This window comes from Enhydra lutris, unplaced genomic scaffold, assembly GCF_002288905.1.
Source record: "Enhydra lutris kenyoni isolate GAN:26980312 unplaced genomic scaffold, ASM228890v2 scaffoldscaffold4, whole genome shotgun sequence".
Lineage (NCBI taxonomy): Eukaryota > Metazoa > Chordata > Mammalia > Carnivora > Mustelidae > Enhydra > Enhydra lutris.
Window position 1 is genome coordinate 55,812,122 of NW_019154088.1, and position 24,973 is coordinate 55,837,094.

Here is a 24,973-nt window from a genome sequence, read left to right on the forward strand (position 1 = left end):
GTCCCTCCCTAAGAGACTGTGGGGTGAGCCTAGGAATTTGTATTCTAAAAAACAGCTTCTGATATATTTAAATTGTCCAACAACAACACTTTGAGGAACACTGTCGAGAAAAACCAAACAGTTCCACTGAGCATCTCATCCTTTCTCCCAACCAATTGACCCAAATCTCCACAAGGAGAGAGAAAATTCCTGGATCAATACCTCTCTGGGCAGAAGAGGACTACTACCTCAGGCCTAGGTCATTTCAAACCCAGAAGGAGCATTACAGAAATAGTGTTGACTCAGAAAGCTCTGAGCAATCACAGATAAAGACCATGGTCAGCTATAACCTTGAGACGAAGTAACCAGACCCTGTGGTGTGCTTGTCCCTACTTCAGACCCCAATTTGAGTGTTTGTCTTAAAGCCTTCTCTGACTTTAACCTCTGCTCTCTGGCAGACTGCTATCTTTTCTTTGCCTGCTAGTATAATTTTTATCCATATTTGGGACTTGTACTTTAGGCTTTCTGAAGTTTTTATAAATTCCTGGCCCTAGCCAAAGTTGTACCTAATTCTATCTAGATAACCAACTTGCTTGTCCACAATCCCTGCCCTCTTTACTACAGGCCTTATTTAACCTCCACAGGTACCATATTTGACCCTCATTCCAGCTCCAGTCTCAGCCACCCAAACATCACGGTCATCCAAACATATTGATGACCATTAGACCCCCAGCGGCTTGGCCCTGGAGATACACTAGGTACAGAGGTCAGACTGTGAGAGAGTTATTTCAGTGCCATCATCACACAAATGGATGGCTTTCTAACAGTGGACACAAAAAATGGGTTCAATCACTCATGAAACAGCACTAAGCTTAGGGTTATCTTTTCCCCACTGTAAGTGTTTTTCTCATCTACTTCTAATCATTATGGTGACTAAACACTGTGAGGTATTGGGAATCAAGTCACCCCAACCACCCATCTAATGCCTCCGTAAGTCCTGTGAAGTCAGTCTGCAGACTCTACCTCAAATCTGTCCACTCTTCTCCATGTGCATGGCTACCACCCTGTCCCGGTCACCATCATCCCATGCTTCCTCATCAGTGCTCTTGTTTCCACACTCATCTTCCTCCCACCCCGTCCCTCAATGGCAGACAATGTGACCATTAAAAAAAAAGGGAGAGCAGGTCATGTTACTTCCTAGTTTAAAACTATTAGTATCTTCTTGCAATGGTTGGTATAAAGGCCAAACTCTGCACCTTGGGCTGGGTAAGAAAGGACGCTGCCACCCTTCCAATCCCATTTCTTGCCACTGGCACCTTTGCCTACCACATACCAGCTATGCAGACCCCCCCCCCCCCAGTTTCTAGAATGACCCAGAACTTTCCTTCCTCTGGCCTTTGTATTTTCTATAGTTTGGAATTTTCTTTATCTCTTGCCACAGTTGGTCACACAGTTTCCCCCTTCTCTGACCTTCCTCCTTAAGTATGACTACCACCAGGTACTCTCTCACTCTCTCACACATCATTCTATGGATTTCATTTTTAATGGAAACCTCCACATCTCCACCAATGCAAACCCCATGAGGGGTGGATTCATGTCTGCCTTGGCCACCATTATACTGATAACATCAGGAATGTAGTATAACTTATTGGTTGAATCAAAAGAAGGATGAATGAATTGGTAAGGTCTTGCATTTGCAAGGCTGGCATAACATTAGATAAAATTTATTTCGTTCTGTATTAGAGTGTTTTGTGGGATTGCAAAGATAGAATCCAGAAGTACAGAGACTATATCTGTGAGTATCCCACCCAGACTTTAGTGGAAGGTGAGGTTAGCATTTAAATGGGATGGAGAATCCTCTGGAGTCAGTCTTGGCTCTGAGAATGAGAAGTATGTGAATTATATCCTCCAAGATGCATGATTACATCAGCAAGAAAGGATGATTTATGTGAGGGGTAAAGGGGCTAGATCGTGAATCAGGATCACCATCTATTAGGGTCATTATTTCTTAGAGGCACTGTAATATTTTCCATCTGTGAATTCTATCTCTACAGGCAAGTTCAATGTTGACTTGAATCCATCTTAGGAGCTTGCCTATGCCCCCTTCTGTGCCCAGGCAAAATTTATTAGGGAGCTGTGGTTTACCACATCCCCAAAAATGACTGAAATACTAGAGGTATAATAACCATTTCAGATCAATACACACACCCTGTTGAAATATCAAGAACATTTGTCCCTAGAAATAATAAGCTCTGGGGCCACCACGATTTGGAGCAGTTTCTATCCAAGTCTGAGAAGAAAATTTCCCCAGTTTTAAAGCCACCATTTTAAAAACATAGATCAATATGCAGTCTGGGACAATGCTAACCTTGCAACTACTTCAGATGGAAAAGCCAGTGAGGTGAGCTGCTTACCAGCAGCCTTATTTGGGATGTCTCACAAAAGCAGTTTAATTGGTTTGAATAGTCTAAGATGGAAAGCTCAACGTCTCCCTCTAAGTAGTACATTGCATATGTCCTCACAGAAGCCAAGCTTTATCTAGCAGTTATTGGTCCATCTTACTGAAAGCTGGCTTAGGGGCAACAGCTACAATGGCTTAGGGGCAATCAGCCTAAGTCCTCAGGCTGATTCTGAAATCTACACTGTGAAAGATAGAGACTTTCCAAGAATCTTTACAGCCTGATTTATTAATTCCATCTCATGAAAGCAAAAAAACATGGGACTAGAAGTTGATGACTTGTTTTTCAAATTACATGAAAAGTAAATGGGTCACACTTATTTTGGTTCCTTCGAATATTTTAGGACAGAAGCAATATTTGGCATAATGATGAGAAGCAATAATAAACTTCATAAATGTTAGGTCTATTTAGAAGACCTCCATCTGGTAGCCTTCCAGGAAATCACGCCCCCATGGGGGAGATCAGCTTCTCCATGCCACAAGGGGCTGAGTCCTGCAAGCTCAGGCCGCTGCAGCTGGTGTCCACAAACGGAAGGTACAAGGGTCTGCTTCCCAGGGCACAGGAAGGGACGGAAACAGCTGAGTGCCCCCTTGGTCTCTCTAATTAAAAAACAGCATATGTCTCGGGCATGCTCACCAAGGTGGTTTTTTACTACAGATCTGGGCTACTCAGCTCATCTGCTTACCCTTCACCACGCTTATTGAAAGCACAGGTTGCTTTCAATGCATTCGGATTCTGCAGTCCTGGTGCAGGAGCAGAGTGAGACCTCCATTTTTTTTCATCAGTACTCCAGGAGGTTCTGAGGAAGCTGGTGCTTGGGCAATACTTTGGGGACCACTGGCTTGAACCAACATTTCTCAAACTGGTGTCACTGGATGCGTTCTTGGGAGTGTCGCAAAGAAAATTTTCACATTTTGTATTTTTATTTTAATAATCTTTCATATTTTAAGAACATTTGGGGGGATCCTGGGTGGTTCAGTTAGTTAAGCATCTGCCTGCAGCTCAGGTCATGATTCTGGGGTTTTGGAATAGAGCCCTACCTGGGGCTCCTTGCTCAATGGGGAGTCTGCTTCTCCTTCTCCCTCTGCCAAACCCCTGACCCTACCTGCATTCTCTTTCTCAAATAAATAAAATCTTAAAAAAAAAAAAAGAACATTCTGGGTCATTTGGATGATAATTTTATAACCAAACACTGCCATGAGACTTCCTCTAAGTGTTTATATTCATGTTGTACTTTTACAACATGAATAGTGAGTTTTATTTAGATCCAGACCTGATTTGAATGTTCAAGCCCAAGTGAAGCCCAAATAATATCCTGTCATAAGCTCAGGAAGGGCACAGAGGAAGGAAAGGAGCTGATTCTGACAAATAACATCAATGAATTGCATGTGGAGGGTCTACGGGTTGTCTGAACAACAGTGGGGAAATGGGTTTGGAGCTCAGGTGAAGAACTCTCCAAAGCCAGAGATCTGGGATGTGCTACCCATAAGGCAGTGGCTGAAAACCTGTGTGGGTGACAGGAAAGAAATGAGGGACAAAGAAAAACAGGGACAGAACTCAGAGGCAAGACAGAGGAACTGGAAGGAAGGTAGCAAAAAGATGGGAAAAGAGGTCAGAGAGTAAGGGGTAGAGCAGGAAGGGGAGACACCAGAGTGATAAGGGAGGAAAAAGTTCTAAGAAGGAGAGAACAGTGTTCATGTGAGTGGGTACTGTTCTTGATTTTTACTGTCACAGGAAGCAAGTCCAGGAAGCAAGTGAGAAAGCAGTCTGTCCAATGTGACCTGTGTCACTTGTGCAGTCACAACTTGTATATGCCTGAATACTTACAGAAAATTTCTGAAGGCACAAGAACAACAAAACCTGTGAGTATCTCCAAGAATTAGATCAGGAGGGCGGAGCAGGGGAACTATAACTTTTATTTGGCACGATTTTGTTCCACTTATATTTATTACTATGAATGTATACTACTTTCTCACTAACATTTTAAGGACTGGCCAGCACTATGATCTCAAATTAGCAGAGAGGATAAGAAAGATGAACTCAAAAGAGGCCATTTTAGGGGCAAGAAGGGGTCACTGGTGACCTTTATCAGGATGGTTACAGGTAGGAATGTGAAAGCTGGCTACCCTGGTCTAAAACACTGCTTCTCGGGCTTTGCAAGATATAGGAATCACTTTGGGATCTTGTAAAAATGCAGGCTCTGATTCCATAGGTCTGGGATGGAGTGAGGTTTCTTTCTTTCTTTTTTTTTTTTAAGATTTTTTTATTATTTATTTACTTAACAGACAGAGATCACAAGTAGGCAGAGAGAGAGAGAGAGAGAGGACAAGCAGGCTCCCCGCTGAGCAGAGAGCCCCATGCGGGGCTTGATCCCAGGACCCTAGGATCATGACACGAGCCGAAGGCAGAGGCTTTAACCCACTGAGCCACCCAGGCGCCCCATGGAGTGAGGTTTCTAACAGGCTTCCACATATGACCCAAGGGGATGGTCCAAGCACTGTACATTTGAGTTGCCAGGTAAAGAAATCAGAATGTTGGGAGTGGATGTGAGTATGAAGAGACCACTATTTCCCCAAAAGTGCTCCCTGGAAGAGGAACCCCGAGGAACACACCAATAAGAAAAACTCTGCAGTTAAACAGGTTTGGTGAATCCCACACAGCCATCCTGATGAGTCACACTGGGTGTCAGTGTTTTCTTGAGAATCTCCAGCTTGGCTTTTCACTCAGATGTCCCTGACAGTCAGGGCTAACCTTGCAGCAGTGAGAACTTCCCTACGCTCTCAAAGGCCTTCCTGGAAGGTGTGGGGGAGCAGAATGACAGGGGAGCGAGAGCTCAGGAACGCGCAGAGGAGGGAAGCTGCAACATGACAAACCGCCTTTTGTCTCTGGTGCAACAGCACCAGAGGCCTTTGAGAGGCGCAAAAGATCCAAAAATAGACTTTATGAAGCCACGGGCACCAGGATACCCTGGCACTCCTTGACAGTCCATATTACAATGCTATCAGATGTTCGCCAGACCTTATTCTAAATATTTCTGGACCTTTCTGCCACTTAGCTCAGCATCAGCCACACAGCTCCAAAGCCAGGGGCTTCGGTGGGCAAGAGCAGGCAACCATAGGGGCCGACCTGACTTCACTGTTGACGGAGTCCTGCTTGACCTGAGCACAGTCCTTCGGTCCACAGACAGTGACTAAGAACTGCCTGGGGGAGGCTGGGCAGCACCGATCCTCTCACCTGCTGAGATGGAGCCGGTGAGAACGGGAGGAACCTCGGAGCTCAAATAATGTGCTGGCAGCACTGAGTCATCCTCCCAAGACCTCTGGTGCTTGGCTGCCCCAGAACAGCCTTTTAGACTTTACAGAGAATGCGGCTGAGCAGTCCGTTCTGGCAGGAGACTGGAATTCAAAGAACCCCTCAGTGCAGAGAGCAGAGGTTATTCACATTGGCATGCCTGACTTGTTTAAAAAGACTGCCACTCTCTCCTCTCTCAAGTCTAAACTTGGCAGCAGAGGGTCCAAGCCATATGGGACAACGTGCACAGAGATGAGAATGGCACCAGAATTGGCCAGAAAGATGCTTGAAGCCTTTGCGTTCACAGCTGTGGTTTTCCTCCGCCTTAACCCTTCATCAGACATCGGGTCACTCTGTCAGTCCCAGCTGTTGCACTGGTCTCTCAGATTTATTAGGGAGAGAAATGGGCCTGCACAATTTTCTCCTTATTAGCCTTCCGATGTATTTGCTTCTGAGAATAAACATATTTAAATAGCACGGCACACATGGTGACTCTTTCAGAGACATTATTTGGAGGATAAAATGGAAACAGTTCAAGTACAGTGATATGAACTTGTACTCCGCAAGACACAAGCTCCACTGCTTCAGGATGAAAGGGATGGAAGATTGTTCATGCTTATGCCATTTCCCGGGGCTCCCTACAACTTGCAGGGTCCTTCCCCTTCACAGTCAGAGTGGAAGCAAAAGAATCCAAAATTGGTTTTGATCTTCACCTAACAGACATGCATTCCCACTGTTAAATCTGTCATCAAATATCCTCACTACTGCATGCACTAAAGACACTTCAAACTCTCAGGGAAGAGTTATTTGGGAAATCAAAGGCCAATTCTATGGGACCCTACATGATGCCATGTGTCTAAGCCACCAAGCAACCACACAGCAAGTGTTATCTCTTTATCACATCCCTCTCGGTTTCCCTGTTCCAATGTGCTGAAGAATTTAGAAGCTGCTTCTAATCTACAAAGGGAAAGATTTGCACTCTGTATTTATATGAAACACTTTAATTGCTACCAGTATCACTGAAGTTATTAGCATATACACAGGAAAGAGGGTATACCCTTGAAATCATTTATCCCCCAAGGGCAAAATACTTTGAAAGAAGCAGAAAGCAGAGGAGATGGGCGGGAGGGGACTTTGAATAAAGCTGTGATTTTGGGGTTGGTTTTAAAGTTCTACCTGGTGTTCTCCACCCAGGAGCTGGAGAGATGTTCCCTCCTTCACACAATGTAGTCCACGTGCTAGACTGCACAGGGCCTAATTTATTCACTCACTCTTCGCTTCCTTTCCTGAATTCCGTAAAACAGTTGCAGTCAGGTGTGGTAGATTTGGAAAGAAGAATGTTACACATTCTTCACATACAATGTCTGAAAGATAAAATAACACCTTCCATTTCTCCTGCATTTGAAGACTTCAAGACTTCTTGCAGGAAAAGTAGAATGGCCAAATTAAAATCATTATTAAATTATAAGTGACTTTAAAAATTAACTTAGGTCTTGCTGAAGAAGAAAAAAAATTCTGGAATTAACTTTGGTCTCTGTTTTTCCTGACTAGCCAGGACACACACACACACACACACACACACAAATCTGGACCTTATCAAGGTCCAAATCCCTTGTTCCTCATGTAAGAGAAAGGAAGGTGCTGAGATCCAAGTGGCCCAGGTATGAACCAGTTCGGCCAGTGAAATGGAGGTGCTCACTACAGTGGGTTCCAGGGCCTACAGGGCTGGAGCCACTCCCCATCACGGAGGGGTAGGAGGATAGAAATGAGCAACCATCCCTTCCCAGGTAAGGAAATCCAACTAGGGATGAAAGACAGGAGGCATTCACTCCACCCAGGAGATCTCCGCATGGACACAGAAGCGCTCATGACTGGGGATGCCAGGATTCAGCCAGCCCAGCGGGGCTGCTTGCAGCAAGAGGCTCTGCCACCCAAGTCCCGACTGCGACTCTGACTCTCCCCATCATCTCCTTCCCATCCTCTCCTGGTTGCTCTCTGGTCAGCTATTGGACCAGCCAGGACAGGGCCATAGGGCTGGGCCTGAATCCCCGCTCTGCCGATGTCAGAGCACCCAGGGAACGAACAGTTAGCAACCAAGTTGCTGTAGTGAGAAGAGCTGTCACTTTACCTTGTTGCTTACTGAGGAAGAGCAGAGGGGGGTCGACGCCAGGACCTCGCAGCCCAGGGCTCGCCGCGGCCACCGGGCTTGAGCTGGGACTCGCGGCTTCCTCAGGTTTCCCCTGGGTGGTGGGCCCCTCCGGCGGCGCCGCGGCTCCGTCCTCAGATGGCATCTCGGGGCCGGCGTGGGGGGTGGCCGCGGGGAACTTGAGAAAGGGGCCCGGGTCGGCCAGGCCCCGGCGGCTGGCTGCGCCCTCCTCAGCGTGGGCGCCCGGCTCCTCCCGGATGGCGTCCAGGGCACCTGGCTTCATCGGGGGCGAGTCCTGCTCCCGCTTGGGGCTCTCCTCTGAGGCAGAGGACGCGTCGCACGACTCGATGATGAGCTCGCTGTCCAGCTCGGCCTCGCGTTCCTCCCTCAGAATGCTGTACTGGATGGACGGCGAGGCTGGCGATGGCGGCGGGCCGCCCACGTGGCCGAAGGTCACGTAGCCCGAGGGCAGCGCGTCCTCCGCGGCCAGCGGGTCCTCAGACACCAGCTCGATCTCAGAGTCCCCCGACTCCGCGCTGCTGGCCTCATGGTCCAGGGGGCTGGGGATGGTTGGCAGCCCGGACCTGACTTTGGCCTCAGGCCTGTTGGTCCCCTGGCCCGCCGGCCGTGGGCTCTCCGTTGTTTCATAGGATAACCCCTTTGCTTCTTTAATGGCAGTGATCAGCTCATCATCGGAGATGCTGCATTTCCCCTGGGATTCTGCAGCAGATGGTTCTGTCATCCCACAAAGCGAGAAAGAGCCAGAGAGGCACACACACGGACAGACAGATGGACACAGACAGAAGAAATAAAACAAAATTCCATTAGGGGAGATGTTTTCTTGTTGCTTGAGAAACACGTATCTCATTAGCACAGAAATAGTGTTTCCAGGGCTCTGCTGAAAAGGCAGGCCACCTGAAGGAAAAGGCTAATTACTATTATGGCCCAATTAATCAGAGTTTTACGTACCTATCTATCTTCATCTAGCTACTTTAAAAAAAAGGACAAAGCAATTTCTTAGCAACAGTCCCTCAGTTGGTTTTTCTAATTCAATATGGTGAAGATTCTAGAAGTTATGGTTTTAATTTCTGATTCATTCCCTCAAGGAAGTTTTCCAGGTTGACAGATTTCATCAGGTAATCTGATGTACCAAACTGCCTATTTTGGCCACCAATATCAACAAATCTGAAAAGACACCCATTACTCCTTATTCATTGTTTGCTTTTCATGTTTCCCCTTTCAGTAAGAAAAAGAAAGCTTAGTCTGGATCCTTATATGCAATTTGACTTCTGAGCTTTACATTTCCTGTAAGAACCAATACCTTTACTCTTTTTTTTTTTTTTTTTTTTTTAGTGAAAAGTACAACAAAGTAGAGCAATATAAGAGAAAATTTTTGCCAGTTCTACTGAGCAGGCTATGAAGATGACCATAAGGCCCAATGCCCCGGGCTTCTAATGACGTAGCCCACGATCATTCATTTTCCTCTCTTCCCCTCCTCTTGAGAACAAAACCCAAGAGTCACCCCCAGTCCCCTAGGTGAATGCCTGCCTTCTGCCTGATGTTTATCCAGATGGCCAGAACACTTCACCAGCAATCTTGCTGATATTTCTTTCCCTTAGATGAGACTACCTGGGATCACCATGACAACTGTTTTGGGGAGCTTGGTTTTTCCCTTGTCACACAGCAGGGCCTTATTTCAGAATATCCCAGACAGTGGTCTCTAGCCCTTTTATAAGCAAGAAATATTCATCATTTCTCCAAAGCTTTGAGGTCACATATTTGGGGGGTGAGGAGAACAGACTATGGCTAGGTAATCTGTTGCTTTAGGATTGTGGGGGAACCCTCATGGACAAAACATTTCAGATTTGTCTAATTCTTTATAAAGCAGAGTTGATTTTATCCTTTATCCATATAGCATTCATTCATCTTATTAATTAAGAACCTACTATGTGTTAGACTCTCTTCTAGGCATTTGGGACATATTAGTGAATGAAATAGGTAACAAAATCTCTGCTTATATTCTAGTGGGAGGAGAATACAATACATAATTATATATAGTAAATGACTAAAGCATATAGTAGGTAAGATATTAAGTGCTGTGAAAAAATTAGAGCACGGTGAAAGGATCAGGAGGGCCAGGAGAAGGTGGGAATTTAACTACAACTTTATTTTTAAAAAAATATTTTATTTATTTATTTGACAGAGAGAGAGCACAAGTAGAGGGGAGCAGTAGGCAGAAGAAGAGGGAAAAGCAGGTTCCCAACTGAGCAAGAAGGACACAGGCCTTGATCCCAGAACTCTGGGATCCAGACCCAAACAGAAGACAGATGCTTAACCAACTGAGCCACGCAGGCACCCGTGAATCTGCAATTTTAAATACGGTAGCCAAGACAGACCTCACTGAGAAGGTAATCTACATTCAACACTTGAGGAGTCAAGAGAGTGACTCATGACAATAATCAGAGGAAGAAGCATGCCAAACAAAGGGAACCCATAGTGGAAAGGCCTGGAGGTGGGAGCAGCAATGATTTCTAGGTATCACAGATGCCCAAAGGGTCTCACCAAGTCCTGCTTGTACAACATTCCTAGGAGACCAGGAAGCGTGCGGGCAGGGCCTGGGGCTCAGAGGGCTACAAGCAGCCCTGCAAGGCAGCCTGCCCTGTGAGCAAGCTGGCCTAGAGCTCTGTGGACCAGGAGACTGGCTAGTGTCCACTCATTTTCTACAACCAGGAGCCCTGAGAGGCTTTATATTTGTTTATGTGATGATATGATTAACATCTGTCTCTTCAGCCTTCCCCATTTTCTCTGACCCCAGACCAAAGTCCCAGGAGGGCAAAGGGGAGCCAACATCTTTTTGTTCATGGTCATATCTCCAGCACATAGTGTAGGGTCTGGCTAATGTGAGGACTAGCTCAAATCTTCAAAACAGTGGTTCTTACTCATGTGTATGACTCAAAATTCCCCTCAGAAATTTTGCCTTAGTTGAAGTAAGTCTGTAGGGGCCTAGCCATCTGAATTTTGTAACTCCAAGGGTAGTTCTTTTTTTTTTTTTTTTTTTTTAATTTATTTGGGAGAGCGAGAGACTGAGTACAAGCAGGGGGAACAAAAGGCAGAGGGAGAGGGAGAAGCAGGCTCCCCATGGAGCAGGGAGCTAGTCGCGAAGCTCAATTCCAGGACCCTGGGATCATGACCTGAATCAAAGGCAGATGCTTAACCCACTGATCCACCCAGGTGCCCCTCCAAGGGAAATTCTAATAGTCACCTCTAGTTAGGGTTGGCAGACTTGACAAATAAAAATAGAGGACATCCAGTTACATTTGAATCTCTGCTAAACTCTGAATTTTTTTAAGTGTATGTCCCATGAACTATTAGTATTTTATTAGCAACCCTACCTCCAGTTGAAAACCACTGAGGTAGAGCACTCAGAAAAAGCTCAGGGATCCTGCTTCATTTACTCAAGACTAATGATGGTATAAGACAGCTGTGGGATGTGGGACAGAAGGGCCTGATGTATTTCATCTTGGGCAGGTGAAGGTACTACCCTGAAGAGAATCCAACCTCATTATGAGTTAAAAGCTTCTCAGTAGAAATTAATAGATATTTGCCCTTCGTTCTTAATGGGAACCAAAAGTTTAACCAAGTGCTAAGAGGAATCGGGGAAAAAAATGAGAACAAAATAGAAGTTTTTGTACACTCAGTATTAAAATTCATGGGCCTCTGGTTAAGATATTGGTTATTATGTGTCACGACTGATACAGCAAAGCTAGCAATAGTCAACAAAAATACAAGAACAGATTATAAAAACTGAGGTTAGAACTGCGCTGCCTGGGGAGTTGTGTTTGTTGCTGCTGCTAATAATTATGATGATAGAATTTAGAATGATAAAAAGCAAGGAGAACATGGGTCAGGTTGCCAAGTTGCAGATGCTACCATGCAGCTGTAAATGATGCTGACATTCGGGTCTAGCCTTTGCTCCGGGCTCATTCTTCACTCAACATACAGAGGGATCATTTGAAAACATACATCCGCTCCCACCACTCTTCCCTTCCTCCTCCCCACTCAGGCCGTATTGACCTTGCAGCTGCTCCTTCAACACAGGAGACATTCCCTGGCTCCGGGCCTCTGCACTGGCTGTCCCCTCAGCCTGGGCCCTCTTCCTCAGGTATCTACATGGCTTGCTGCTTTCCCCTCTCCCCCATTCAGGTCTCTGTTCAGAGCCCTCAGCAGGGAGAAACCTTTCCTCCCAACCACCCTCATCACTCTCTTACACTGCATGTCGCTTTATTTTTCTTCATTACCATTATCAATATCTGATATTATATATTTATTTATTTGTGTGTAAGTCCTCCCAATAAGAATGCAGACAAAAATCTTGTTAGGTTTCAGCACTGTATCCCCAGTGGTGATGGGACAATGCTTGGCATGGATAAAATGGCCAACACATACTTGTTAAGTGAAGGGATGAATGAATGAATGAATGAATGAATGTCAATTCCCAGAGTAAAACCCTCCAATGGTTTCCTATTGCATATGGAACAACATCCTAATTCTTCATCCTAGCATATGAATCCCTGAAAGATCTGGGCCCTGCCAACCTCTGCAACTCTATGTCATACTTATCCTTTGCTTTTATAAAAATTAATAAAGGGAAACCTCATTAATATAGAGCTGGGAAGCAAGAAGGGGCCACTATACCACTCAAAGGCAATTAAAGACCTCTCAATTATAGACCTCAACAGAAGAATCATCAATAGGAAGGGAAGCTCACTTACATGCCCCAACAGAAAAAGAGGTACATGAATCTTCTAGGAGAAGCTGATTGTCTCTGCAACTCAGCCAAGGAGGAACCATCATTGAACCTGAACTCTTGCTTTTCTCCAATGGACTCTCATTCAAAACAACCACTCCCAACTTCATTTGTCTTATCAATAAAACAGTGTTCCTCTCTTCTGTTGGACTTGTCTATGGTTTTACCATAGATAGCATGTCCTGAATTGTAATGATCTGCTATTCCTGAATAAACCAATGTTTGCTGGCAAAATAACTATTTTTAAAGTCAACATTTCTTTACACCATCTTTCAATTCCTAAAAAACACAGACTTGGGGCCTGTGTGCTTGCTTTCCTCTGTACCTGGTGTCTCCTTTTTACCTCTTCCTTTGAATTGTGGGCTCCTTCTCCTCATTCAGATCTCAGATCACATGTCACGTCCTCAGAGAGGCCATCCTTGACCCCTTCACACCCAACATTCTATCACTCCTTATAGGAGTCAGACTGTGAAATTTCAGAGACTATGAAACTGATTTACTTCTTACTTATTTCTTACTAAGGGAAGATGGAGCAGTTTAATAATGACCTCTCGATTACTGTCCTTTCTGAGGCTAACACCTCGAAGAATATCCATGACCGCCATAATGTAGTCCTAGGCATTGTCTCAGAAACAATATGGTGCCAGCGGGTCAATGGTCTGGCATGTGTCAGGACACTGAGCATGTTTTCTTAAAGTGCTTCACTTGTATTCATGACTGATTTGGGCTGAGAAGAAACTTTCAATATGTAAACTGTAAGAATTTTTGCCTCTGAACCTCAGAGTATATTATTTAACATGATGAAAATAGTTCAGCACTTTGGAGAAAATTACAAAATGGAATAATTTATTGGAATTGAAGGAAATACGTTAGACTGTTTAAGCTTCAGGGTCTGTGGCTAAAATTGTTATAAATGAGAACTTCTTCTGATTCATAATTCACATAATTAGAATTACTAGAATTAGATAGATAATTAGAATCATTATTATTATTATCAGAGTGTCACATGGCCAGAGTGCCAGGGGATCACAAGATGGGGAGGGAGCTGGGTAACCTCTTAGGATAGAAAGAACAAGGAGAAAGGCCTTAGTGACAAGGTAATTTCTCCTAACTTTCCTGTTAATTTTATTCTTATATGTTGTCATTTGACTCAGGTATTATGATGTGAAGCATGTGTGGAGAGAGGAGCTGAACATGGGAGAGAACTATGTACTGGATCTGGGGACTTTTTCTTTCTTGAACAAACTTTGCTTAGAATGTTTATTTGGAGCAACTGCAGAAAAAAGCCATTGCCCTAATCCAATGCTGTCAAGTGTACAACCCAAGGTCATAAAACTCCAAAATCATGTCAGCCAGATCTGTCTTTGTCTTATCTTGAAGCTGCTCCAAAACCTCAATGGGCTATGGCTACTGAGAAAAGAAAAAAGGAAATTTCTTAATAATCCCTAAACTCTGAATCACAGCAAGTCTTTTTCATCAGGTCTGCAAACTTAATTTTTACATGAGGCATGAGCCATGCAAATGGACCTGTATGTGCTAGGACATTTTCCCTCTTCCTGAAGTTCTTCTAAAAACAACCACCAGACAACCCCATAGCTTGAGAAAACACAGCTAATAATACAGCTTACCTCTTCAGAGTATCAATATCTTTATATCATTGAATAACAGAACGGTTTTATGATGTATTATCACAAAGACCATAAGGAGGCTTCAGGACTCAGATATGTTGCTACTTCATGTCATAATCTCAGATAAGTCACATCTAATCCATTTGGGGCCTCGGTTTCCTTATTTGTTGTCACTACTGACAACATTGCTTGTTGTCACTACTGACAACAATTTACATTGCATGGAAATTCATTGTGGACTCATCCCTCCATCTCCTTGAACCTCCTTGGACTGGAAGGCCCTCCTGCCCCTCCTCTTCACCTGTATATTTCCTCCTGCTCCATTCACCTGGGAGCTGCTGGATTCCCAATGCTCCTCAGCACTCTATGTTTACCTCTCTCAGAATACAAATCACACTGGGGTGTGATGGTCATCTGTTCCACTGGAAGGCAGAAACTGTTTTTGTTTGTTTTTTCAGTCCTGGCCTCACCAGTATCTAGGAGAGTGTCTGACCAAAAGAATGTATGCAGAACATGTTTGTTGAGAGAATGAATGAATTTGAAAATCAGGGTCATGGTGCAGTGGATCTTTAAGACCCTTGGAGCTTTTATAGTTGAATGAGTCTGAAGTCAGGTTGGGGAAGTGGGGATTGATGCTAAAATCTTTAGGGAAACAAGACTGGAGGCACTTCCTCTAAGTTGTCTCTGACACCTGGACTTACTGCATTATGAGGATTTAGAGCCCTGACTCCTAATAGGCTTTGGCTCTGTTTTAAGACTTCAGTAAAAGCTCCTGCACCTGACTACTGAAAATTATTTTTTTAAATCAGAAAGGTTTGCAAATCACTTTTGAGTCAGGTAAGAATGCCAGCCACTAGAGGCAGGGGAAGATCCAAGGACCTCTCATCCTCTCCATTCTGACACCTCGTGAACACCGAAAAGAGATAGATGTGCAAAGTCTTCCCTTTTGCCACCACGGATGGGGTGGTACAGGGTGGGCTGGGGACACTCCTGCTACCACTTTGGCCCATCACCTGGCTACAGGAGACCCCTTTAAGTTTGAGAGGATATACTGAGTATGGTTTAACACCCTGCCTTGGGTCACAGTAGGACAATTTTCAAGTTGACAAAGATCAGAGCTTAGTGAATTCTGAACTTTTCTATTCTAATCAAATAAATCCTCTAAGTTTAAAAAAATAAAACTATATGGAGAACTTAAACAAAGTTAAAAGACAAAAATGACCCCACTGAGGTTGAAGGAAAAGTATTCTTTTTTTGTTTGTTTGTTTCCTCTCACTGCCCATGTCCGCCTAAAGACCCTGAAGTGTACCCCGGCCCCCATTCACTGTACAGACTTGGAGCTGGGACAAGGAATGTGCCAGCTGGTGACCCAGCTGGTCTGGGGAGGACAGGCATGGTGCTCTCTCTGTGATGCCTCTGGGGTCCTGGAAATCCATGTGGGAAGCTAACTAGAAGCAGAGTAGCACCTGCCTCTCTGCTCTGAATGATGGAGCCCCATGAGGCTTTTCCTGTTCCATCGTGTCATCCTTATCTCTCCCCTCAAATGAAGAAAGAAACACTTTACGAGACAAATCTGATAGGACTTCCAGCGAAATCCCAGTTCTCAACCTTTGTACCATGGGCACAGGACTGAAAAAAAAGGTATGTTAATTCAATCCACTTAAACTGAGCCTTAAAGGGACCCTATAGTAAAATATTTTGAATACAGATTCACATTCCTTTAATATTCAGATCTCCATATCCTGCATTTTCCCAAGGCAGGGAACACGAGTTCCCTTACCTGTCCCGGAAGATGGGGGCGTGACGGATCCTGGGCTGTCATCTTCAGGCTCTGAGACGGTGACTGTGGGGACTGTGTCAGGACTTGGTTTCAGACAGACATCTTGCTTCTCGGGGGTCTTCTCTTGGGCCGCGGTTTCAACAGAAGGCTCGATTTCAGTCAGTGTGATTTTGACAGGGGCAGTGATCAGAGGAGCACTGTGCTGTTCTTCAGAGAGATCATCTATATATGGTGCAAATGTTGACTCTTCAAATAAATGGTCCTTGAGAAGTTTTCCCTCCACAGGAACTGGTTTCTCAGGTTCACGGGCCTCTTCAGATTTTGTTGAGATACCAATGTCCTTATTCTTAAAGTCCGAGCCTTTCTCTTCCAACGTGGGATGACATTGCTCCCGATGTTTCACCTCCTCTGGCCTGGTTATGTCAATGTATTTATAGGCTTCTGCTTTCATCTGGTCCAGGGGGTCTGCTAAGATCTTGTTCACTTCGGTGGACTCTGCAGGAGTCATCTCAATTCCAGAATCAGAACTAAATAAGCCACGAGGCTCCGTCCCAGGCACGTCTGGTAAGGAGGGCCTGGGGGTACTCAATTCCTCAGGGCTCTCAGAAGTGGTGACTTGGCCATTTTCCTTCTGAAGAATTCCCGTGAAATATGTAGAATCCTCCTGAGGTGGGTAGCAGATGTTGGAAATCAGAGATGTGTAACACGATCCTTCCCCTTCTTTTGATGCTGCTGAAAAGGTGTGCTCCATGGCACTGGAGACATCTGCTGCACCTAGGAATCAAGACAGCAGCAGACAGTGAGTGGGCGTCTGTCTTCGTTTCGCTCTCCTGTCTAACCACCCCCTCCCCCACCCCACCCCGCGTCCTGTGGAGACATTGTGTCCTTCACCCTGAAGCCCTTGGAGTTCCCTTGGCGCACACTCAAGTTCATTTTCCTTGTCTCCCTCCCAGCCCATGGAACTGGTGTTTTCCTGGGGCAGAGCGCACAGGTCCACATGAGCTGCCACACCCAGAATAGTTGGGGACATGTCTCAGGGGAGGGGAAAGCTGATGTTTCAAAATCTACTATCTCAGTATACAGTGACATGGTCCTTCTTGGTATTACTCAGTAGAAGCCTTCTTTGTATCTCAAGTATTAATGACTCTTTAAATACAGCTGGAAATGTAGGCTAATTCAGGTTTGTAGATGCAACAATGGGATGGCCAAGTGGGGAGAGGGGTTCGTCTTGGAGACTCAGAGAGCAGGGAAAGGCCTCAAGAGACCCTCTGGCTTGGCCCTTTCAGTCAGGAATACCTGGTTCACCCAGACAGGTGCTGTCCCTTCTCTTTTTAAAGGTCCTCAGAAAAAGGGACTCCTAGTTTTCCCATGGCCTCATCCCAAAGTGGTATCACCTTAATAAGCACTTCTTTATTTCTCCAATTTTCTCCTCATTTTGTTTCCCTCCTCATTTACCCACCTACTACCCATTTTCTACCATCCAGTAATATTCAAAATGACCCAATGGGAATTTCTTGTTCCACTGGTGGTGCTAAGGGCAAAACAAGTTTCTGAAGTTTGAGTCTATGCAACGTTTTCACCTGGCCTTTATTCTACTCATAAAACAGCCAAAAAGTTCACTAATAACAAGCAGAAGAGGGAAACCCTCTATAATTTTTCTTTGTTATAAAATGCTGCCAAAGGAGAAGAAATCTAACTTTTATTGAGGCCTAATCTTGTGTTAAGCAGCGGAATTTTACCTAATTCTCACAACTCTTTTATAAAGTAAGCCCCTCACTCTCAAAACATTGCACACACACACCAACACACACAAAGCCCTTAGGACACACGCAAAGAATATTCCAAGGCATCAATCCAGAAATGTAAAAAAAAGTAGTAGCAGTAATATAATAATATTAATAGCTAATATCTGCATGTTTGCCATGCGTCAGAGACAGTTCCAAGCTTTTAATTAATATTTATTCATTTAATCATCAAAGCAATCTAAGAAGATGGATATTATTATTAGCCACATTTTACAGACAAGGAAATCCCAGCCAGGATTCAAACCCAAGAAGTCTCAAAGTCAGGAAACATTCTCTAACACCTTCTGCACCTCCTTAAATCAGTTTGGGAAGGTTTTTTTTAAGTAATTTTAAATCAGTTTTATTACAAATAAACTCGAATTTTGTGTTCTCTCTTCTTGGTGGCTCAAGTCACTGGTCTTCTATGGGGAATGGAAAAGCGTATCACGTCTAGTCCCTCCCACCCTGGCATCTGCTGTTTTCCTTCCCCGGAGCTCTCTTCTCCCAGATACCCACCTACCTCCCCCCTTCACCACCAAGTCTGCTCAACTGTCACCTTCTTAAGGAAGATGACCCCAACCATTCTCTCTCCAATTGCAACCAGCCCTCCCCTTCCTACTCCCTGGCAATCCTGTGTGCTCCTATTCTTCTCTCTACCTCTTCTTTTTCCCACAACACTTGTCTCCTTCTAAAATGCCACTTAATTAACCTATTTATTTATTATCTATTTCTTGATTGTTGAGGTTTGTTCTATGAGGGCAGGAATATGAACATTTTGTTCACTAAGGCAGTCCAAAACCTAGAACAGGGCCTGGCACACAGTAAGTATTCAAATACTTGCCAAATAAAAGGTATTTTGAAGTTTAGAACAAAACACAGATAACAGGATTGTGAGAAGATATGTTGGAATTACTGTAAAGCTTCTTTCTGACAGGGGCTCTGTCCACATGTAGATCTCACTGGAGGCAGGGGAATCAATCCTGAGGTATTTCTCTACACACATCTGGACGTGGGGATTCTCTAGCACAATTCTCTGGACATACTTCCATGTGTTAGTAAGCAAGTATTCACCAGAAAGTGAGGAGGGTCTTGCCCAAGGCTATAAAGAGGCTGGGGGGCATGGGGGATGGGGAAGAGGATCTCTCTGGAAGAATACAAGTAGGTGGTTTCCAGGCCTGTGGCACAGTTATTATCACTCAGCCCCCACTTGGTGCTTCCACTGCAGGGACCACCTCAGGGCTCTGGGCCCATATGGCCTCTTCCTGTTTCATCACCCAGTCTCCTGCCTTCAGTTCTCATACTGCACACACTGTCCACTACTCAGCCACTGGCCCCAGGGCTCTGCCCTGTCTCCCCAGAAAATCCTTCAGTTCTGCAGCCGGGCATCTGAGATGATGAGAAGGCCACACGGCCTCACTCACAGCCCTGTCTCTGCTGCTCCTCTCGCTGTCCTTCCACTCCGGGCACACCAAGCCCTTCCCAATCTCACACGCACTCCGCCGGCTTTTCTAGACTGACTTCCATTTGCCAATTTAAACTCTGAGCTCTGGATAGGTCTAAAAAATCCATTGCATCACCAACACTTTATCCTTCCAATCTTCACAACCAAATCTCTGCCTTTTAAGCTCAAACCTTTACAGATAAGTAGCTTTTTTTTTTAGGTTTTTATTTATTTATTTAACACAGAGAGAGAGATCACAAGTAGGTAGAGAGTCAGGCAGAGAGAGAGGGAGGCAGGCTCCCTGCTGAGCAGAGAGCCCGACTCGGGGCTCGATCCCAGGACCCTGGGATCATGACCTGAGCCGAAGGTAGAGGCTTTAATCCACTGAGCCACCCAGGTGCCCCTACAGATAAGTAGCTTTAAATGCTTCCTCCTCCTTGATGAATTTGCTGACCACACCTGTCTGGACCTGACCCCTTCCTTTTTGTCCTCCCTGCTTTTTCCTGTCGCAGCTAATTTATTCTGCTCAGGGTGATGTGGCCATGTTATCTCCTACTAACCCATCACCTTTTGGAGTTTGGACTCATGTCTAACACACTATATTGCTCACAGTAGGCACCTGATACAAAATGAATAGGCGAATGAATGGACCCATCCATCAAGGAGCAGACTTACTCTATGCGGCTACTGAAAACAAATTAGCACTAACTGATGCAAGTTACAAAGCAGGTGTTTCTAATCTATGATATGAAAGGACAGTCTAGATTTAGAGTTATTCAACAAGAGGGTGGGGCCGCATCTCAGGAAGGAGAGTGTTTTCATCCCTTGGGCGCTCAGAGAGGGGCCCAGCATCTGTCTAGGCAGGAACAAGCATTTGCTGGGAGATTGGCTGAGATAACTGCAGAAGTCCCTTTCAAATTGCTGGATTTTGACATTCATTGGCTGCTCCCACAGTCAGACAAAACCTCCTTTACTTCTCCCTTACCAGTAAAAGAGAATCAATATAATTTTCCCTGAGGTGATGCCGCAAAGAATAGAGGCTTCCCAGATGTGTAGAGATAACTAAAGGAATAAAATCTAGAGCCCATTTACATTATTTGTGAGTCTATAAATAGAACCAACAGTTAGGAAGAACTCTCACTCCCAAAATTTTTATCATATCAGTGCTGATCTTGTTCAAAGAGCCCAGCACAAAATTGGAAGGGCCATTTTGCCATACTCTGCAAATACCACCAACTACAGGAAGAAGAACAAAGTCACGGGATGCCTGGGTGGCTCAGATGGTTATGTGTCTGACTTCTGATTTTGGCTCAGGTCATGATCTCAGGGTCATGAGATCGAGCCCCATGACCAGATCCGTGCACCCAGTGTGGAGTCTGTTTCAGTTTCTCTCTCCCTCTGCCCTCCTCTGCCCACCCCTCATGCCTGCTCTCTAAATAAATAAATAAAATCTTAAAATGAAGAAGGAGAAAAAGAAAGAGAAGAAGAAGAAGAAAGTCATTGTATAAACCACACATTTTGGATGGGACCATGTCAGGGCTCTTGTAAAAGCAATAAATAATGTCCCATTTTCTTAAACTGAGCTAAATACCCTCAAAGTTTCTCTAGGTTATAACTGACTGAAATGCGTATACATTATTTAGTGCCTATCAGATAGAATTCATAAAAACAGAAAGTCCTTCTATACAGTAAATTATGTGAGAGCAGAGTCCTGTGGGATTGTTAGAACAGAGAAGCCGAGCTGAGCCTCAGGGCTCAGGAAAGCCAATTAATTCTTGTCAGGGCTTCCTGCAGAGTTGGCAGATGTAAGAACTGAGGCAGGGAGCAAAAGCCATTTGCCCCAGGTTGGAACCAATATTGTTATATTGTTAAATACAAATCCACCAAATAAAAGTGCTTTCCTTTTCTGGACTAGAAATGACTACTTTCTTTATATAACCAAAGATTCCTTTGGAACGTCTGACTTCCTCATTCTCTCTAGCTGTTTCCTTGGTCATCTAGAAGTCTGGTTTACACCGAGAGTCAGTGTGTGTGGACCCACAGATGCTGCCTAAGGAGGCAGATGGACTGCAGGGGACAGCAAATTCAGTTACCTGGAAGCATTTAAAATGGGATTGAACTTTAAATTTTTCAATTTGCAAGTAACTTTTCAGGAATGTACTTACAATAAAAAACTGAAGGATTCCCGCACCTCTAATTCTAGCCGAAAGTTAAGTGGAAGAAGAATGAAAACAAGCTAAAACTGCTGTCTTTGGAGCACATGTGTGGATAAAATCAGACTCTTGCATCCACCAATGTTCAAGGTCAGAAGTACTAATCATGAGCTAGACAAATTCAATAATTTCATAAAGGGTGGGTGTTTTATTTTATATCTTTAATTCTCTGGCAGTACTGAGGAATGAGATGGTAAAGATGACTTGCAGAAGATGCTCTTACATTTCCCAAGGAAAGTTTCAAGCCTCAAATCCTTTAGTTCTTAAATTCTGACCCATCCTCACAGAATTGAGCTCCTTGGATTGGTGACCTAGAGCCTGGTTTTATACTCTGCTCTACCATTGTCAGCTGGGAGACTGTGGAAGCCTGTCTGTGCATAAGTTTACTCATTTTGAAAATGCGGGCAGGAGTGGTTCTTCTATTGGTCTGTTACAAGGATTAAATGACGTAATGCTTACTCAGCTCTTCACCTGGCACATAGTATGCCCTCAATAAAGGAGAGCTATAGATTTTATTATTACTTCCATTTTTCAAAGAGGATACCAACCCTTTGTAACACATTCTTACCTGTCTATTAGTTTAGGACTTTATCCATAAGGAGGTGTGATCGGGGTCTTTTGGGCCACAAGTTACACCTAACCATTCCACACACCGGTTACTCTCTTGGGTCTGCCTTTGATGCTAGAATCCCCAGAGAGCAAGGCCATGGCTGTCTGTGCAGCCTCATGAGCAGGTGGTTGTTCCTGGAGGACTATCTAGTGATGCAACAGACATAGATCCCCACATGGACATGGTGATGACTGACCTGAACCTGAAAAGTTGAAATTTACCAAGACAACAGACAGAAAAGGAACAGACATATTCAGCATCCATGGATGAGCTTTTCCTTGCAGATAGAGCCCATTCTTACTCCTCAGGGAGACGAGAAGGGGTCTAGGGTATAAGATGATATTTTATATCTCAATAAAGCCCTTCATACTGCTTTGAAATGGCAACAGAAAATGCCAGAAAGAAAGACTGATTATACCAAAAGGTTTCTCTGCACAGAGGTACATACGCTCCATTAGAGAAATCTGGTTTACCCTTCCCCCAGGATTAAAAACAAAACAAAACAGAAAACATCAATTATTGTTTGAATAGAGCCAATAATTACAGATATAGGGAACATTAGTCCAATTAAATTGAGAAATATATTTTTAAAAGGGGGGGGTGACAAAAAAAAAAAGCTGGAATGTCAGTGGGGGTGGGGAGAGAAATACACATTAAAATTCAAGAATTAGAGGCCAGAAGCAGTGACCCGGAATGAATCTGCATTCATTTTCCCCACAATCATTTACCCATAGGCTGCCCATGTGATGGATGGCTGTAGCCTACACAGAGTTTAGGCTGTGAGGCTTTTTCCCTGAAACTCCCACTCATCTTTCTGAGTGCTGAGATATCAGCAGGCGCACAGTATGGCGGCTGTGACACACTTGACAACAGAGCCATTTATGAGGGATGAATATACCAGGGCCTCTCTGTCACCCAGAAAACATTCTCCTTCTGAAATTAAGTGGTCTGTGATTTAACATGAAAAATGGGTGTTGAAAAATCCAGGTATACCCATTCTTTAAAATGTTATCTATGTGATTAGTTAATAACGTTGAAAGGAAGAAAAAAAGAAAGAGAAACAAAGAAAAATGAGCCTGCGTTCTCTAAGCCAAAGCTGATGGCAAGTTTGGAGGATTAAGAAGATAAGTAACTACTCTTTCTTTCCCCAATTTCCTGCCTTATTTAAAGCTTGCCTGTCAGGATAATAGATTTAGCTGTTGAGATTGCAAAATTAATGTTTAATAAAAAATGATTCAGCAAGTTTTTGGGTCTTTTGTGGGTGTGTTTTCCCCCCATATGAAAAGCCAGGACTTGCACTGCCTTTACTTTAGCAGAAAATTCTGTTAGAGTAAAGAATTTTTACTTTAACAGAAAATTCTATTAGAGGAAAAAACCTGGCCTGCCAGACAAACCACTGTCTAAGTTCTCCGACAGTTCTCAGCAGTGCCTTGGAAAGCACAAAGCTGCAGAGCACTGAGATGGAATGCGAGTGGGAATTCTGATGAGCTTGGAAGTATGGGATATAGTTTGCCTGCTGTCCAAAGGTGAAAATGTGATTCTATGACCTTCTTTGGGGGATAATCATTTATGGGAGGAAAGGGGAGGTAAATATTTGGAATTTACTTAGATCTTAAGAAAAAGTCCTTCGAATCCTATATAGACTTCCCATTGCCTTTTTAAACAGCTTTATTATGTGAATTATATTCACAAACCATAAAATTCCCTCATAAAGTGTAGAGTCCAGTAGTTTTTGTATATTCAGAGTTATACAACCATCATCGCTATCTAATGTACCCCCCTAATTCAGATGCATTCTACCCTGATGCTTTCAATACAGAGAAAGCTCTCAGTTACCCCAGTTACCCCGGCCATCCAAAGAATTACCTTTGGGACATAAACAAGAGCCATCCCATCCTATTTATCATTTGTTGATAGAACATTGCTCTCTGATTTCCAAAGAGGAAAATAACTGGTTTTGGTCACATGACTTCAATGCTATATATACATGAATAGTAGGGGAAAAAAAAGGTATACTATAAATTTGTTTGTATGTTATTGGTCCGTTTGCTCCCTCTCCCCACATAGAATTATCTAGTTAATTCCCATAGCTCCTTTTACATGATCTTTCTCCCTTACTTCCCATTCCATGGCTACCTTCTCAGCTGGACTCTAACCACCTTCCCCTTGAATGACTGATAGGTTCCAAACGTTTGGCTTCCAGCTTCACTGCTTCTGTGTGCCACTCTGCACACAGCTACCTTATTCCTCTTCCTAAAACACTACTTTCACATGTCACTTCTCTACTCCAAAGTCTCTGGTGGCTGTCTCTACCCATGCTTTTGCTTAGAACTCAGGATCCTCTTCAATGAGGTCCCAGTCCGCCTTTATGGTTTTACATCTGAGCCTGTTCAGGAAACACATTTGATCAAGCCCACAAACATGAGGTTTTCAACTTCTATAACCCTTACTCAAGCCCTTCCCTTCAACTTAAGGGATCGTTTACTCCTCCCCAAATCCAAATAAAGTCATGGAAGATGTCTCATCTCCTCTAGGAAGTCTCTCTCCCCTTAATTCTCCACTTCTCAGTGCTTTCTCCCTCATCCCCGCTCCAAGGGCCATGACCATTTCTTTAGGGCTCTTTGGCTTTTCTGCCTTTGTTGTCAGCTCTTTTTCTGTATACTTGTGGAAACCTGTGACTTACACTTCTTCATATCCCTGAGTTGCTAGCACTGTGCTTTACACATAGTACACACTCAGTAATTACTGACTGGATGACTACCTCCATATTACCATCTGACTGAGTCACATTCAAGAGCATTTAGAATGAGCTTTTAATGTATTTAATCCAATTCA

At 44.1% G+C, this 24,973-nt stretch overlaps 1 protein-coding gene across 1 annotated transcript in view; it reads right to left on the bottom strand.

The window, feature by feature from the left end:
• The window catches only part of LOC111161144 (reticulon 1), a 217,303-nt gene that overhangs the window by 80,168 nt on the left and 112,162 nt on the right, over window positions 1-24,973 (bottom strand). The window contains exons 2-3 of the mRNA XM_022524666.1: window positions 16,091-16,864; window positions 7,858-8,610 (exon numbers count right to left, since the gene is read on the bottom strand). Coding sequence (XP_022380374.1) covers window positions 7,858-8,610; window positions 16,091-16,864 — 1,527 coding nt within the window. The remainder of the gene's footprint in view (window positions 1-7,857; window positions 8,611-16,090; window positions 16,865-24,973) is intronic.